At 38.8% G+C, this 17,500-nt stretch overlaps 1 protein-coding gene across 6 annotated transcripts in view; it reads left to right on the top strand.

Moving 5' to 3' along the window:
* LOC143029622 (uncharacterized) overlaps window positions 1-17,500 on the top strand; it is a 689,552-nt gene that overhangs the window by 655,695 nt on the left and 16,357 nt on the right. For all 6 annotated transcript variants that reach the window (XM_076192375.1, XM_076192374.1, XM_076192377.1 and 3 more), the window contains exon 7: window positions 14,564-15,581. In XM_076192375.1, coding sequence (XP_076048490.1) covers window positions 14,564-15,581 — 1,018 coding nt within the window. The remainder of the gene's footprint in view (window positions 1-14,563; window positions 15,582-17,500) is intronic.

Genomic DNA, 17,500 nt, shown 5'->3' with positions numbered 1-17,500 from the left:
TGTCTGGTCTCCTTCTTCCATGCTTCGTATCTCGCAGCGTCCACTCAGTAACACACTTGCTCCATCACTCATCAGTCGTTTGCACCAACTTACCTGCCCGATTCCACTCCCTCTCTCTGCCTCCACAATATCTTTCACTCTAGTCTGCTCTCTCACCCAACTTGCTCTCTTTCAGTCTCTCAGTGTTATTCCCATAATTGATCTCTTCATTCTCTGTGCAGTCCTTAGCTTTGTTTCCATCCCCCTTGTCAGCTTCCAAGTCTCACACCCGTAGATTATTGTTGGTAGAATGCATTGATTGTAAACTTTATGTTTTAAACATAAAAGTAGAGAGTCTCAGGATTTTATTATACTTACCAAACACTTTCCAACCAATTGTAATGCGTCTTTTTATTTCATTATCATGATCTTTCATCAGTTTCACCATCTGGCCTAGATAATTATACCCTTCAACTTCCTCAAGACTCTCACCATCAATTACAATCTCTTTGCTTTGAACTTTCGTGTTGAACATTACTTTGGTTTTACTCTTATTCATTTTTAAACCTACTTTGAGATTTTCCTTGTTTAGGTCACTCAGCATATCTTGCAAGTCTTCTGCTCTTTCTGAAATAAGAATAATGTCATCTTCAAATCTTAGGTGGTTCAAATATTCGCCATTAATCTTCAAACCTTTCTTTTCCCAACTCAACCTTCTGAAGATATCTTCCAAACAAGCTGTAAATAATTTGGGTGAAATTGTATCGCCTTGCCATACTCCTTCCTCGATCTTGATCTTTTCTGTATCTTTATGTAGTCGAATTATATTGGTACCTTTCGCATAAATATTTTCTAAAACTCTTACGATCTGTTCATTTGTACCCTGTTTGCGTAGCAAGTTTAGTATTGCTATTTGTTCTACTGAGTCAAAGGCCTTCTCATAATCTACAAAAGCCATACACAGAGGTATATTGTATTTTGTTGTTTTCTTGATTGGTTTATCACCTGCAAATGGTCTAGAGTCGAATATCTGCACATAAAGCCTGTGTCATTAATCAGAAAACGATCTGTCAAGGGCTTGAGTTAAAGTGGCAAAGCATAGAGTTGTGATGATCCAGTATTTATAGTGCCTGGTTTGCATTCTAAGGTTGTGGATTCCAATCTTTTGTAGTATAATTACTCCCTTCAATTTTCTGTAGAACCCTCTTTGTGGGACCAGCAATGGGAGCTTGCATGAAGTGGTTTGTGTTGGACAGATATCAGAAACATCTCCCCATTGTTCGTCTTTAGATCCCATCCATATTCTTACCTCTCTATAGAGATGGCTTTCACTTGGACTCCCAGTCAGGTCCAAGATCTCTCTTGAGTTCAACTTTTTTTTCATCCACTTCTTTACATTAGGAGAGCTGGCAACTGTTCCCTTCTTCCTCCTCCTACTGACCAGTGACATAGAATCTGACCCACGCTAATACAGCAAAATTCAATGATTTTTCTTAGGAAGCCCCAGTGAGTATTGATGCCAAAGTTGGAACTGCTGTATAGTTTCCAGTTACTGAAACTCTAGGCAACAATTATCATTATTTTTATTGTCCTTATCATTGTAGTTATCATAGTTATTATTATTATTACATTATTATTATTATTGTAATTATTGTAATTATTATTATCATTATTATTATTATCATCATCATTATTGTCATCATTATTATCATTATCATTGTTATTAACAAAGACATCAAAAATAGCAGTGATGGCAAACCAATGTTTCTTTCTGGAGAGATCTATGAGAGGGTTTAAGGGCCATTGTTGACCACTGTCGTGGAGCAGGTTCCTTATTATCCATTGCTAGTACATTTCAGTGGCTGCCATCAGTAAAAGGGGATGTTAAAAAGAGTGGAAAATCATGAATTTTATTTCGGCATATCTGATATTTTCAGTACTTCCTACTAGTTGATCTGTATTTCTAATTTATTTTCTTCATGTTCTATTTAGCCAATATTACTACTTCAGCAATTAATATTTTTTTCTAAAAGGTATTCAAGAGTTAAAGAAGACAGCTTAGTCTTTGATTTATTATTTGATAAAGAAGATTAGTGATTAGCACTATGCTGTTTTTATCTTTTTATTCTATTATTTTTCCAACCCAAAGTGCAGATTGCTCTGTATGATCACTCCACTATGAAAAAAAGTGGCAGTCACATGTCACATGAAACACAAATCAGGGTTACGTATTACCTTGTAAATGGCTTGACAAAGGTCAAGATTTTACTTAACCATGCTCCTGCCACAGATTTTAAAGTTCTTTTTCAACAGCATTATATTTTTCCTTTTTCTTCTGAACTGGCTCTTTAAATTTTGATATAAACAAATCACATAGAATGAAGTGATGATATTACTTTATCTTAAAAACTAGTGGTAATCATATTTTAATGCTTGTAAAATGTGCTTTGAATTAATAATGAAAACTGGCTTTTGCTATATTTAGGTCAAAAGTAGGGAAAGGGTTTTCACCATCATAAGGAAAGCGTTCAAGATAACCATGTCAATTCAGAATACCTCCAAGATGGCCCTTAATACTAAGTGTAAGATTACATATTTCATAGATACCTTACCAGAGTGCCCTGAAGTGCATTCCCTCAGGTATGCAGTAACATAGCCCAGGGTCTATAGCACTTTGCTGTGGAAGCAAGAGGCTCCATACCTTCTCCCAAGTGGTCAGAGGACCTCCAGATCCTCTGGTTCATGAAAGAGTTGATGTTGCTGCTTCAAGTAGTGGTTATATGGCAGAAACTCATGGCGGGGCCTGTTCCAGTGACTTCCCAATTTCAGTGGATGCATGGGCAGGGGCTGTAACCTGGTATTCTAACCAGTGCTCTGTTGGGCAGGGTCCATCAGCAACAAAATAGATGCCTTACCAATGTGTACAAAAAAAAAAAAGATGAAATGAAATGAACAAAAATAATAAAGAGATTGGGCTGGTTGTGTAAAATAAAAATAGAAAATCTATCTAAGGAAGCACTACAAGTGAATCCAAAAGATATCTTAGGAATACCTATTATAAAAAAGTATGGAGGAGATTTTTAGTGCAGTTCAAGACTACGGATTTCACATATAAATTGGAAATGAAATGTGATACTCTTAATTCCTGTCATCATAGTTACTAGATTAAATTTGATCATAATTTTATGCAATATTGGTAGTTAAATTGCCAGTGATTCTTTTGCAGAATCTAAATTAATCTGATGATATAAATGTTAATAAGTTTTGATACCATAACTTTTTTAACATAATTTTAGTCAAATTATTGATACTCCTTCAAATAGATTTTAAAGAAACTGTTACTGCCTACACTGCCTTCACTGAATTTCAATTGAAACTGTTGATATCACCATAAGAGATCATTATTGCCACAAGTGTCTTGTAATTAAGACCCCATGGAGTTCCTCTCCAACACCCTCAACTCAGTAAAATTGTGTGGCATCAGCCAGAACAAATTCTATAGAAAGTATCTCTGGAACAAAGAGGCTCAAAAAAGTAATCCATGTTGTCCTTGTGCTAATGTGGACACTTGAATATGACCCATCATTTATATTTCCATCTTTTTTGGCAGTCACTCTGTGAGGTGGTTAAGCACAAGAATATTTGCCACAGACTGGGACCGTAACACCATATAGAATCCCAATATATCACCTCTCTGCAGTTATATTTTCAGTTGTTCTTGTGCTGTTATATCTGTCTATAAAAAAAAAATTACTGAATGTAGAAATATATACTCAATAATGAAAAATAGATTTCCATAGTATTGATAAATCATTGGTCAGTTTTCGTCCGCATTAGTTCATGACACCCACCCTGCAAAGGTGAGTGTGGGAGGTCCAGCCTTTGTCCCCCACCGACTCGTAGTAGAATAATGGGCGTAAACATGGAAGAAGCCGATAATGCGCTTTTCATTTTTTAGCTCTATATTTTTTATGTAGATTAGAAAATTAGAAGAAGAATGTTTGAGGGGAGCATGAATATATTGTATGACCATGTATTATGTTAGAGTTGCTTAGGTTTACATGTTGCATATATATATAGTTGTATATTGTAGTTTGTATATTTGTCAGAACATAAAGGAGTTTATATAGTATAAGAAGATTAACATTATAGAGCAATAACTATGCAAATAATCTTTTTTATAACTTTATAACTAAAAATGTGATGAGGTTCTGTGTGATAGCCTCGTCAGAGGAAGCCTTATAGTCAGTTACTGTCAAAGGAGGCGCTAGTCTCTAGTTTTTAGGGAAGAGTCTCGTGGAGAAAGTTTTTAGCATAGTCTCTGGAGTCATTAGAATAGAGACTTTTTTTCTTTTCTTTTTTTCCCTCCTTTTTCTTTTAAGTCCCACAATCTTTGTTTCATGTGTTAGTTGGAGTGAAGTGTTCAATGTGAGTTGTCACTTTTTTTTTCTCATTCCCTCCTTTTTCCCTTGTCGCCTAATACAAAATTTCCTGAGGTAACATGATCATGCATTGCCATTTAGGAAAATATTAAAAAACAATGTTTGCAAGTGCATCAGATGTTCCTCAGTTGCTGAATAACTGGAGTCTCCTTCCATTGCTGATTAACTAAAGCAACGCACCCAAGAAATACCAAGATAGACTTTGTGCATAAGTAGGGCAGACTGTACCTGTAAAAGTCAGCTTTGGTACAAACACAAAGGTTAAGAATAGGAGAAATATTGGAAAACCAAAGACTTGGAAGAAATGCAGAGGTGGTTGGGTGGGTGAAAGAGGTGAATAGAGGAGGGGGGCTACCCCTCTCAACTGCTGAGGAATTTCATTCGACCAAATACGACATATGTATATATATATATATATATATATATATGTGTGTATAATATATATATATATATATATATATATATATATATATATATATATATACAGTATATATATATATAATTTTTTTTTTTTTTTTTTTTTTTTTTTAAGTGAGGATATAGTACATGTTAAGGAGGAAATAAGAGGAGAAAGGCACCAATTAACTAGAATTATTGTGACTAACGACAAGAGAAAATGGGGGGGGAGTGGGTAGAGGTAGCAAGAACTTGTGTAAGAAAAGGTTAGTCAGTTGTAAATATTTTTGTAGAGTTGCGTCACTCTTCTTTCTTTTTATGTTCAATGCCGTGCTCGTACTAGCCACAGATCTGAACCAAGTCGAGATTGCCCAAACCTGCACAGCAGAGAGTGAGTTTGGGCTGCGTGAATCAACACATTCTCCTCACAAGTGCCTTGAATGTGCCTTTCAGAACCAGAGTAACTAAAAACTAATTAGAATAAAAGAGAAATACACGTCTCCTATTTGATAACAGAGGTCACTGTTGACTATTTTTAGAATTAAGTTTTTATGTTTGGGGATGAGGGGTGGGGGGTCAGTGCAACAGTTTGTCCCAGTACTGGAGTGCTTACTGGTGTGGTTTGGGTATGTCTGGGGGACGAAAAACCCAGAACCCAGAAACTGGGACATTTCAGATGTTTACATCATCTTCTCTAGTGTCGCAACTTCTGTGATGGTCAGGGATGCTGATACCAGGTATTGAGGAGCAGGTAACAAGTTACCGCAGCAATACTCGTTACCCACCGCCAAGTGACCTGGGATGACTTGGCGTCTTCCACAGTTATGTGATTTATGTTGGCTTTACATGTTAAACACATAATAACTTCATAGATTATGTTCTGAATAGAACCATTTTTTCTTTTTTTTCTCTCCTCCAGCGGAATTTTTTTTCTAAGAAGTATATCAGATGAATGGAATTGTTTGTCGCTATCCAGAACATAATTTATGTAGTACACCACTGTAATAAAAAGAACAAGTCCTTCTGAAACCACGAGAACACTGTCAAATAGTCTTTCAATGGTTCATTAGTAATGGATCTTCAAGACCATTAAAGACCATTATAACAGGTCTCCAAGACAGTTATAATGGACCTCCATGACCATTAAAGACTATTCCATTATTACATATTATGCGGCTTTGCATTGGGGGAAAAATAAGTATTGCATTAGTCAAAAGTAGTTTATAGCAGATGTAGTTTCTGACCAGAACTCAGTTCTATGTGTTGGTTGTGTAGTTTGGAGTGCTTGTAATCTTGAAAAAGAAAAATAGAGAGAAAGAGAGACATGGGAATTAGGTGGGGAGGATGGGGAGAGAGTGGGGAGGGGAGGCAAGTTGCATTTACCAGGCAGAGAGCATCTCTTTAGCCCAATAAAATCACTTGACAAAATCAGAGGCAAATCATCAAACCCTGATTTGATGTTAGATTAGGACATTTACTATTTGTTATAAAATTGGGGCATTTATTGGTTACTGTTAAATTGGGATGTTTATTGTATATTGTTAAATTGGGATATTTATTGTATATTGTTAAATTGGGATATTTATTGTATGTTGTTAAATTGGGACATAAATTGGGATGCCTTTTGCCAGATGGAAGGCAGCCGTATGGGCAAATGAAATTGTCTGACAGCAGCCAGAAAGAGTCAGTAAAGCTATACTACCTGGTAATAGATTAACTCCTTAAACAGAGTAACTCACTTTATTGATTTTATTCTGAATGAAAACTTGAGGTGATTTCATGAAGCTAAGCGGAGGCAGTCTCCAGCCTGAAGGGATTGCGGTCAATCAAAACCTATTTCGGACTCGAAGTCTGCACCCACAAGTACATGAAATCACATGTCTCAAGCCAGAATAACATGCATAAAGTTTGTCTTCATACTGAAGAATAAAGGAGAGGGGATGAGATGGGAGGAGGAGAGGAATAGGAATGGAGGGGAAAGGGGAAGAGAAGTTAAGGGTTAAAGTGTCTGTTGTTGTGTTTCCCTTTCTCGGCAGGGAAAGAGTCAGGCAGTCAATATATTAACTAATTAGTGAATGATGATAGAAAATTTTTTATTTTTCAATTACTCATTAGAGTTTTTTCCATCTTTATGCCCAAATGGGTATTTCAATCCTCCCTGCTTACTTTGCTCTCCCCACCCTACTCCTCTCCCAACCCTACTCTTTCCACCCTACTCCTCTCATATTCTCCCAGTTGCTCCTACCTGGACCTGCCTACTCCCTACTCCCTTCATCTCCTCCTAGTTGCTATCACCTACTCCATAACTCATCTCATCTTCTTTCAATTACCCCCGATCTATTCCCTACTTCTCTCACCTGCTTCCACCTGCTCCCAGTTCTCCTCACTTGTTCCTAGTTGTTTTTAGTTTATCCTACCTGCTCTCAATGCCTTTCACCTGCTCTCTTCGCCCTGCCGAAAACTTTCCCTCCCCCCTCTCCTAAGGTGAATGCTTGCATGATTATGAATCCAACTAGACACCATTTTTTACCTTTATATGTGAATGATGTATTATGTAGTGCTGTTCACTTATTCAATAACTTGATTGTTGATGTTGTTACCTTCCCTTATTTTTTTTTTTCTGTATAACGGTTACTGGCGTGTATGTATGTAAACTAGTGTGTAGCTTTGATATAGCGCGTTGTTGGACCTAGAAAATAAAGACCACTTATGTAGGGGTGTTTGCTTACCCTCAATCCTTTGATAGACTCTTTTTTGTGTACACGTGCATGCACATATATTCACATGTACCCACATGTATAAACATGCACATGCACAAACACATACACGTGAAAAGAAACTCAAAAAGGATAGTTATATTAGAGACCCAAAAAAAAACAGTTTTCCACACATAGTGGTGGGTATCTGGAACAAACTGGATAAAACAGTAGTGTGTGCAAAATTATACATTAATTTAAGAGCAAAGTAGACACTGGAAGATACAAAGATGGGACACCACGAGCATAGCTCCCCTTCCCGTAAGATACAACTAGGTAAATACAACTAGGTAGGTAAATACATGCACGCATGCACACACACACACACACACACACACACACACACACACACATGGCTTGATGGTGCAGTGGTAACATTTGTGTGTGTAAGGTCAGCATTACCCATAGATCGATCATATATGAGCTATGAGCTATCATCCAGGAGGATAATAGCTGTCAGTCATGAGCCCAGCACATGATCCAAGACAATGGTGAATCACACACACATGCACACACACAAACTCAAACATGAATGCATGCACGTGTGCAACTGTGCATGCACAAGTCACATTCATTTTGAAAACATGAATGTTGCATTCAGACAAATTTCAAACCATTTTCCTTTGCAACTGTTTTCTGAACTACCCTCCATTTTACCTCTGCTGTTTGCTGAACTATTCTAGGATGATGCAAGAAAATCCTAAAGTCAACATAGACTCTAGTATTTCAGAAATTACAGAAAATGTCACTATCTCAGTCCAGCACGTCCTATCCCTCTATATTTCACCTCATTTTGAACCATTGCATCTTATTCTACCCTACTGCTTCATGATTTTACATGTCTGATCAGTGGGAAAACCCCATCCCCACCCACCCACTCTTAAGTTCTGAAGAAGATGATGAAACCTACATCCCTGAGGAACATTAGAAACCTTTCTCTCAGCATCCCTTTAGTTTACTTTGTCTATGTGTCAGTTCTCAGTTTTTGTATATCTTGGGACATTTTGTTCCACCCTCTGGGTTATAGCTTTCTTACATTATGATTCAGATGTCATTCAAAGGACTTTAAGATATATTTCACTGTGACATTTATTATATGATACAAAAAAGGTGCCACACTCTCTTTCTCACATACACACACACACTTCCCGTAAAATACAACTAGGTAAATACACACACACACACACAAGGTAACCTACTAAACTGGATGGAGAATTTCCTGCATGGTAGAAAAATGAGAGTAGTGCTCAGAGAAAAGTGTTCAGATTGGGAGGAGGTTATACAATTATTGGATTAAAAACAGAAATGAGAATCAGGGCGGAGGAATCATGTTCTTGGCCAAGAAATACTTCAATGTGATGAAGGTTACTGTGGGTAAAATCAGTGTGGAAATTATCATTTTAAAAGTTGAAGACAGTGACATGAAAAGTAGAAAGTTTGTGGTCATTTATGTGCACCTAAAAATGGGCTCTTGGAAAGAGGGCGAGTATTAAAAAATGTCAGATGATACAAGGCATTCATTAAATAAAATATTGAAGGTTGGAGGTAACCTGGTACTTATGAGAGATTTTAACCGCAAAGAAATCTGTTGGGAAGAGATGACAATGAAAGGTGGAGAGGATATATGGGGAAATGTATTACTTGACATGACCATAGAACATATAATGACATAGTGGGTAAATGAAAATATCGGATACAGAAGTATTGAAGAACCATTGAGACTAGATTTAATATTTACAACAGAACTTGAAATTGTGGATAAGATTGAATACAAGACACTATTTGGAAATAGTGACCACATACTAATAGAGGCTGAACTAAAGGAAGAATTATATGAAGAGAAAAAAAAATACAAAAAAGGAAGATTGATGTACAACAAAATGGCCCTTGGGAAACTTAAGAAATTTTTTCAAAATGCAAATTGGGAAAAATTCTACATTGGAGGGACAAAAGTGGAAGAGAAATGGATAATTTTGATGGAAATCTATAATGAAGGAGTGAATAAATATGTACCAAGACAGAAACAAGAGAAAGTGTACATCAAATGCTGGTTCAACAGAAGATGCAGTGAGGTGAAAGAAGAGATAAAGCTTGGAAAAAAAATGGAGAAAAGATTAAAAAAAAAAAATGAAAATGGCAAATATATATTGTGGAGTTCCACAAGGATCAGTATTGGCTCCAATAATGTTTCTTTTTATGTGAATGACATGGATGAAGATGTGGAGTATTACATGAGCTTATTTGCAGACAATGCTAAATTGTTGAGGAAAGTAAAAACTGAAACAGATTGTGAATCATTACAGAGAGGCCTAAACAAGGTTTGGAAATTGAATCAGAAGTGGGAAGTAGACTTCAATGTTAAGATATGTAGCATAATGGAGCTTGCAAAAGATAAAAAAGAGAATGTCAGGACAACATACAGTTTAACAAAGGAAGTGAAGAAAGTGGGATCTGAAAAAGACCTGGGAGTAATTATCTCAAATGATTGGTCTCCTGATAAACAAACAAAATAGTCAGAGAATCCTACAGCTTGCTAAGATCAATAAAAGTGGCTTTTAACTATTTAGATGAAGAAATTGTTAAAAAAAAAAATTAGTCACACTAATAAGGCCTAGACTGGAGTATGCTGCAACTCTATGGTCACCCAGCACCAAAAAGAATACAAAGAAAATTGAAAGAATCCAAAGAGCAACCACAAAAATGGCCCCAGGACTTTCAAACCTATCATATGAAGAGAGACTGGCTAAATTGAAATTACAGACTTTGGAACAAAGAAGAGAGGCGACCCACTGACCTACAGAATCGTGAAAGGCACTGAAATCCTTGATAGAGAGGACTTACTGAATTGGGACAAGAGAAGCACAAGAGGACATGAAAAAAAATACTCAAAAAGGATAGTTATAGAAGAGACCTGAAAAAAGTTTTCCCCACAGATTGGTAGACATCAGGAACAAGCTGGACAAAACAGTAGTGTGTGCAAAGACCATACACAAATTTAAGAGCAAACTAGACACTTCAAGATATAAAGATGGGACACCATGAGCATAGCTACCCTTCCTGTAAGATACAACTAGGCAAATACACACACACACACACACACACACACACACACACACAAACACACACACACACAATCAGCATAATTATAAATACAAGGAAACACAAACACGTGTTTTCCCTCTTTGATGCACAAAGCACCATGTAGTGTGTTGTTGTTATTACTACTACTACATCTGGTAAGTGTGTTGTAGCTTAAAAACTTTCCTCTGTAGTGTTTCTCTGAATGTGCAGTAAAGAAAAAAAAAAAAAAAGTAATAATAATAGTGCGGACAGTGTAATTTATTTATACACATAGTCGCTTCAGATTTTGTTACCTATATATTGATCCACAGTTTTTTTTTTTTTTTTTTGCTGTACAATAGCTTATGTAATTAACCTGATACAGAGCCAGTAAGCTGTGAGAGTTCACAGCAAATGTACTGAACTCTTTAGGGTTATAGAACATCTATAAGGTTGAAGTTTAAAACTTGTCTGTTTAGAAAAAAAACATCATGTCACAGAGAGAAAATAGATAAATACATAAATAGATGAAGAAATAAAAGAGAATTGGGTTCTAAAGATCTTTTGGTTATTGTCAAGCATCATTTGTATGATTTATTATGTAGACCTGCTTTCAAGCAAAGGAAGATGATTGGGCAGTTCATTGTTGAAACTAACTGTATGTGTTTATATGACTGTATCTCCAAAACTTAATGTGTGTGTGTGCACGCACACACATTTACACTCGTACTCACTCACACACTCACTCTTCAACCTCCATTTTTGTACCAGAGTTTTTTCCATGCTGTTATTCTCATTTTTTTCACATGCATAGACCATCCTAGCATAGCACTAATCCTCTGATCCTGCATATCCTCTTTTTATGTAAAACAGCCAAGATGACATCACACAACAAAATTTCAACCCCACCTCATCAATGAAACAGTCAATTTACTCTTTATGCTCATATTTCTATATGCTCTCCAAGCTTCATATGTACTCTAATCATAGAAAATATCTATATATTTACCTGAATAGACTACTAACTCTTATGTCCAGCTGTGCTTCACACATTTTCTTCTAGTCTTCTGGCATTCTACCTTCAGTATTCCAGCTCACCCCCACAGTACATTCAAAAACATTAACCTCCTTTTCATTTCCTTGTCTATCAGTATATAAAATGTTGCCTTACATAGCCCTACGTTTTCCACCACGCATTGTCCCGTGTTTATCTATGTATCAATTTTTTCTTTTTTATCTCTGTGTCATAAGGTACCAAAATCACCATCTCAAAATATGGAACCCCTATCCTGAAAAGGATTCCACATATTTATATCAGTTATGTTTATCATTTCTTCTTTTGACCTGCATGTCCCCTTCAACCAAACTAATGGCACACCAATAGCGCTGGCTCTAGACATTGTAGAACCTATAGACTATGTTGTTGTTGTTGTTATACCGTGAATGCGTGCCCGTGTGACATAGAGGAAAGACCAGGATGGTATGACGTCACCGCTGATTCCTGCAGCGAGACTACTCCTTCCAAGGTAGGTGAAGAGGCTCATCTCTTTCAGGATGGTATGGGTGGAGGGTAGGATTATTTGAATGGTAGAATAAAAACCTAAAGAAAACAATAGAAATAACAACAGCCATAACAAGTATTGTGTATGAAATTGCAAAACTGTGTTAATGAGTAGTAATCAAAACAATAATGACAGGAATGATGATAGTGTTGTAAATAGTAACAGTAGTGATACTGATGTTAATACTAGGAATGAAAGATTAATGAATTTGTGAATACATATAACAGTATTAGATTAATAGCTGCTGTATAAGAGATAATGCCAGCTATACATTACAGGTAAACGTCGACTTACGATGGCCGCGACTTACGATTGTTCGACTTTACGATGACGACGATGACGACGACGATATGATAATTTAACCCCTTCCATACGGTGCCGCACACGTAGGCGTCATGAGGAGCAAGTGGATTCGCGAGGCTGCCATATCGGCGTCTTGATTATATTTATTGTAGTCGCCCCTGTGTTTTTACATTCTCTCAAATGTGCCTTGAATCCCATTCTCTGTGGTTTTCAAAATTCGCGGGTGAAAGAGAGAACGATCGATATAAGCGGTGACTATATTTTATGATGCGAGTATTATTACGTCACGTCGTACGGCTGGCATTGGCTGCTGCCCGCGAGATTTAAGTCCCGTACTGAAAATACATATTATAGTGTTTGAATATGGTAAAAAGGATAAAAATAATTAAATAAACTACTGTACATGTTTAATAGGCTATATTCAGTATCTCTGGTGGTTAATATACAGGTAGGCTAGGTACAGTGACCACGGAACAGTGATACACAAATTGGGGATCGACTTACGATGAAATCGTCTTACGATGGCTCTATCGAAACCTAATGCCATCGTAAGTCGACGTTTACCTGTATAAGGTTGAAATACCCGTGATAGTAATAGTAGTAATGATGATAAGACAGTTTAGTGTAAATACAAGAAGAAAAGGAACTAATTGTATCTATGTTTTGTGGATTTGGTGAAGGTATATGATAAACTAGATGAAAGAGAATATAAGAGACTATGATAATGTATAGAGTAGGGAGAAGAAATTTAGAGATAGTGAGGAGCTTTTATGAAGGGCATGAAAATAGAATGAATGGGAAGCAAACAAAGCAAGATGTTTGAGGTAAATGCCAGTTTGCATGGATGTATAATGTCACCATTGGTGTTTGATTTGTATATGGACTGAGTAATAGGTGAACACAAGTTATCAGTAAAGGAATAAAGCTGGATAGAAGTGGGCAAGAATGGATGAATAACTGATAGACATGGAAGTAGAAGAATGGAGGAAGAGATTGGATAGAGATAGGGAGAAGGAAGGAGGGTTTTTGAGAACTTTACAGGGAAGTAAAATGAAATCAGTAGAAGAAATGAAAGGAAAGTTCAAAACAAAAGTTGTGAATGTTATGCCTGGAAATAAGGCCTGGATGGTGTTTGCAAGAGAGGAACTATTGTACTGGAATTGGGAAATGTGATGTTTGAGTGTAATGTATGGAATTATGAAATATGGAAGAATGTGAAGTGACAGAGTTCATAGAAGTAAAGACGTGGGTGTGGATTGAATTGGGATAGTATAAAAGGCAAGTCTGAGATGGTTTGGTCATGATATGAGCATGGGTGAGAGGAAAATATCCTGGAGAACTTTGTAATGCTAGGAGTAGGGGTCAAAGAATAAGCCAAGAAAATCTTCAGGTATAGGCCACTTTTATATATATGGAAAATGTCATAGTAGCTTGACTCTGTATAGAACTAATCCCAATTTTCTTATTGCATTGACTGAGCTTAGGTCTCAGTACTGATTATGTAAAATATGTTGATACTGACAAATCATTGTCATCGCTTTCTAAGATATTTGCTTAATGAAATTGTCTGATGTTGGCCAAAACAAAATCTAAATTAGAGCTAGGCTTAATGGTCCTTGATGATGACGTGGTAACTGATTTGCATGGGTATTAGATATGGTATCTGTAGGGTATTAGTTCTGTTACCAGAATAGTATAGTAATGGTATAACTAACGACAGTGAAAATGAAAAAGCTTGAAGTGATGATGGTGATTCTAATAGTCATGCTGATAAGGTTATGGTTAATAATAAAAAATAAATTGTCTATAGTAATAGTATTTATGTAGTAATGGTGACGGTAATGATCAAGATACTAGATGGAGTGACAAGGTAATAAGAGTGACAGTTAAACTGGCTAAGTTATGTTTAAGCGAGATAACACTTTGCTTCGCTTTAACTTGAATGGAAATGCAGTTAAGCTGGTATGTCATGGGGCCTGTGTTTATGCTTAAACCATGTTAACCTCGATCATGGTCTTTTGCTTAAGTTAACAAGAATTTAACCTGGTTTTTAAATGCATTTCAGTGCTGAAGGAGAAGCCCCTTGGATCAACCGCTCCTTAGACGCCCTCGACGACGACAACGCTGTCGGGAGACCTCCAGGGGCACCGCGCTCCCAGCCTGCCCTCGCCTACTGCTACCCGTCTTCTGACGAAGGCGCTAACGAAGAGGGCATCAGGGATGACGACGATGATGACGAGCCTTCGATAACGGACTCATTCTCAGCCTCCTGTAACCCAATGCCGCCGCCGCCACCCCCCCGCAGCGCCTCCTACGGGCCTGTCATGCCCAAAGACATCGAGCCACCTCCACCCCCGCCGAGGACAGTGTCTTCTGCCGCGCCAGCTGCGTCCAAGGACTCCACGGCTCTGAGGAGGAGCTCACAGGAAGCTCTTGGGTCGAGCGGCTGGCTCTGTAACCCGGCTGGAGGTGGAGGAGGAGGAGGAGGAGGGGTGAGTGGTGGTAGCAGCTTCTGGGGGACTTCGTGTGAGTCTGGGTTCTCTCTGGGGGACTCGGCGAGGGAAGACCAGCGGGGCTTTGCTCAAGGTTCTCAGGGTTCCCTCGAAGCCCTGAGGGAGTCCCGCTCGAACCGCGCTTCCCCTGCCATGGACCACCTCGAGAACCTCCTCATGAACCAGAGCGTCGTCCTCGGAGGTGAAGCTGAAGAAGGAGGAGGAGGAGGAGGAGGTATCGATGGGAACCTGTCACGATCTCGACTTGGCCTTCATAAACAGCATGAACAACAACAACCACAGCAGAAGCAGCAGGAACTACAGCAGACTCGTCGACAACAACAGACGCGCATCTCGCCCGATCTCAACAAGTTCTCGGTGGCTCTTCGTCACCTGCAGCGCCATGTGGTCGACCTCGACCACTCCCTGCAGGCACTGAGGGCGGATGTCCACCGGGCGGTGAGCGAAACCGGGGGTCTTCGAGGGATCGTCGACCGGACGCAGGACACGGTCGAGAAGGTCGTCCTTCGAGTCGAGGATGTCCATGGCCGAGCCCAAAAGGTCGAGGAGCAAATCGCCGTAGCGGCCAAGGTAACAACGCAGTCTTCCCCGTCCTCCTCTTCCTCATCATCATCCTTTGACTCATCCTCTTCCTCCTCTCCCTCGGTCTCTTACTACTCTTCTCCCTCAAACACACCCCCCTCTTCCTCAGATCCCGCAGACCTCTTCCATGTGCCCTCCTTCCTCCTTTACCTTCCCCTCCGCCTCTTCCTCTTCCTCCTCGAGTCCCATTCCTTGTGCGATCCCCACTCTTTTCCCAAAATTCGAGGTCCACCTCGGGAGAGGAGCACCAGCTGTGGGAGGGAAGTCTCTCTCGGCCCGAGGACCAGCCTCTCTAGTTCTCTCTCACTCCTCTACGGCGATCGTGTGAACTAATTATCTAACATTGGTTATTAGTGTGATTCTCCCTGTTCATCTAATGCAGAACTAACTTGTTCACTGTATACTAGTCTCTATTGTAGCTAACTCCCTCTAACAATAATACTTCTTCGGAATGTGTCTCTCATCCCTTCAATTTACTTTAAATGTCTTAGGTATTCTAATTCCACTCATCGAAGGGTCTTAGGATAAAGCCTTGGGCTCTCCTGCATAGTATAGGAGACGTGGCAACACTGCCGAGCTGTAGTGGATGTGGCAGCGAATGGAGATGTGAGTTTCGTTTACACGCGACGCCATGCCTTACGCCCAGCGGCGTTGCCATTTATCCCATTCGCTTCAGAGGAGTCCCTAGTGTGAGATCAGCACGTTTATGGGAAAAGGATTAAATAGGCCAGTATTTGTCTGAGAACTCTTGAGATGAATGACGAGTTTCATTCAAACCAATACCAAAATAACGTAAAGAGAAATTGTACTTTGCTCTCTTACCTACAGCTAAGCTTGATAATAATCTTTGTTCTCTCGTTCACTTAGATAAACAAATTGTTATATACCGGAACTCAGTATTGTGCATGTGTCGTATAGTGACACCAGTATTGCGCAGTTGTCAGCCAGATCTCAGTATTGCGCGATGGATTGTGAAGGATTTTGCTAAAGTATAGGACACAAGCGTTTCTTAAAACTACTCGACTATCGTAGAAGACGAAAGGCCAGTCCAGCTCTGTTCAGTGATCGCACCCACAATATATTAGAGCTTTGCAGATACATATCATGTATTGTTGCATAAATGCAGTTATGTTTTCATATAATTTTTATCATTATGAAGATATTGCAAATAGAAATGAATAATCAGAATGAAGGGTATATTAGTATGACACTGATGTATTGTGGACCAGGTTTTTGTGTCCTTGTGAGTGTGGGTTTACATGGTCATGACTTGGTCAAGACAGAGCCACGACAACACCACGATCGTGGTGTTGTCGTGAGTGGTTGTCCTGATGGTGTTCGTCGAAGGCCACGAATCAATGAGACAAAGTCGTAACCATGAAAACCCACACTAAGTACATCTTATGTAACAGCGACACCCTACTACGGTAGCAGTTGGTTCCTCAGGGTAGAGTGAACCCTCAGGGTTACCAATTTTGGGATAAAAAAAATGACAGGGCTGCCAACATGTTAATTTAGTGGAGTAGCTCATCAAAGTAGATGGAGGTATGCATATGCAATGAATATTGAATTCTGAACAATTTATTTATTTGTGTCCTGATTTAATCGCGGTCAGGACATGCTGTGGCTACACTCAGACTTGCCGCTCAGAAGGAACATTCGAAGCTTCACATCTTTAGGGATTTCAGGGAGTCACGTGATGTGATTATGTAGACTACATTCAGGTTATTCAGTGACTACACACATACTCCCGTCCAGAAAGGGTTGGAGGTTCGAGTGGCTAGTGTAATCACAGTGTATTCGGAACTCAGCCCACTTTTTGGACGGTGAGCCTTTGTATAGCCACTGAATGTCCTGGGTGTTGTCTGTGTAAAGACCATGCGTGACTCGTCGTTCGGAAAAGGCTG

Source organism: Oratosquilla oratoria, chromosome 11 (genome assembly GCF_046742065.1).
Source record: "Oratosquilla oratoria isolate Oo_2021 chromosome 11, ASM4674206v1, whole genome shotgun sequence".
Taxonomy (NCBI): Eukaryota; Metazoa; Arthropoda; class Malacostraca; order Stomatopoda; family Squillidae; genus Oratosquilla; species Oratosquilla oratoria.
This window is presented reverse-complemented; position numbering and strand designations above follow the sequence as displayed.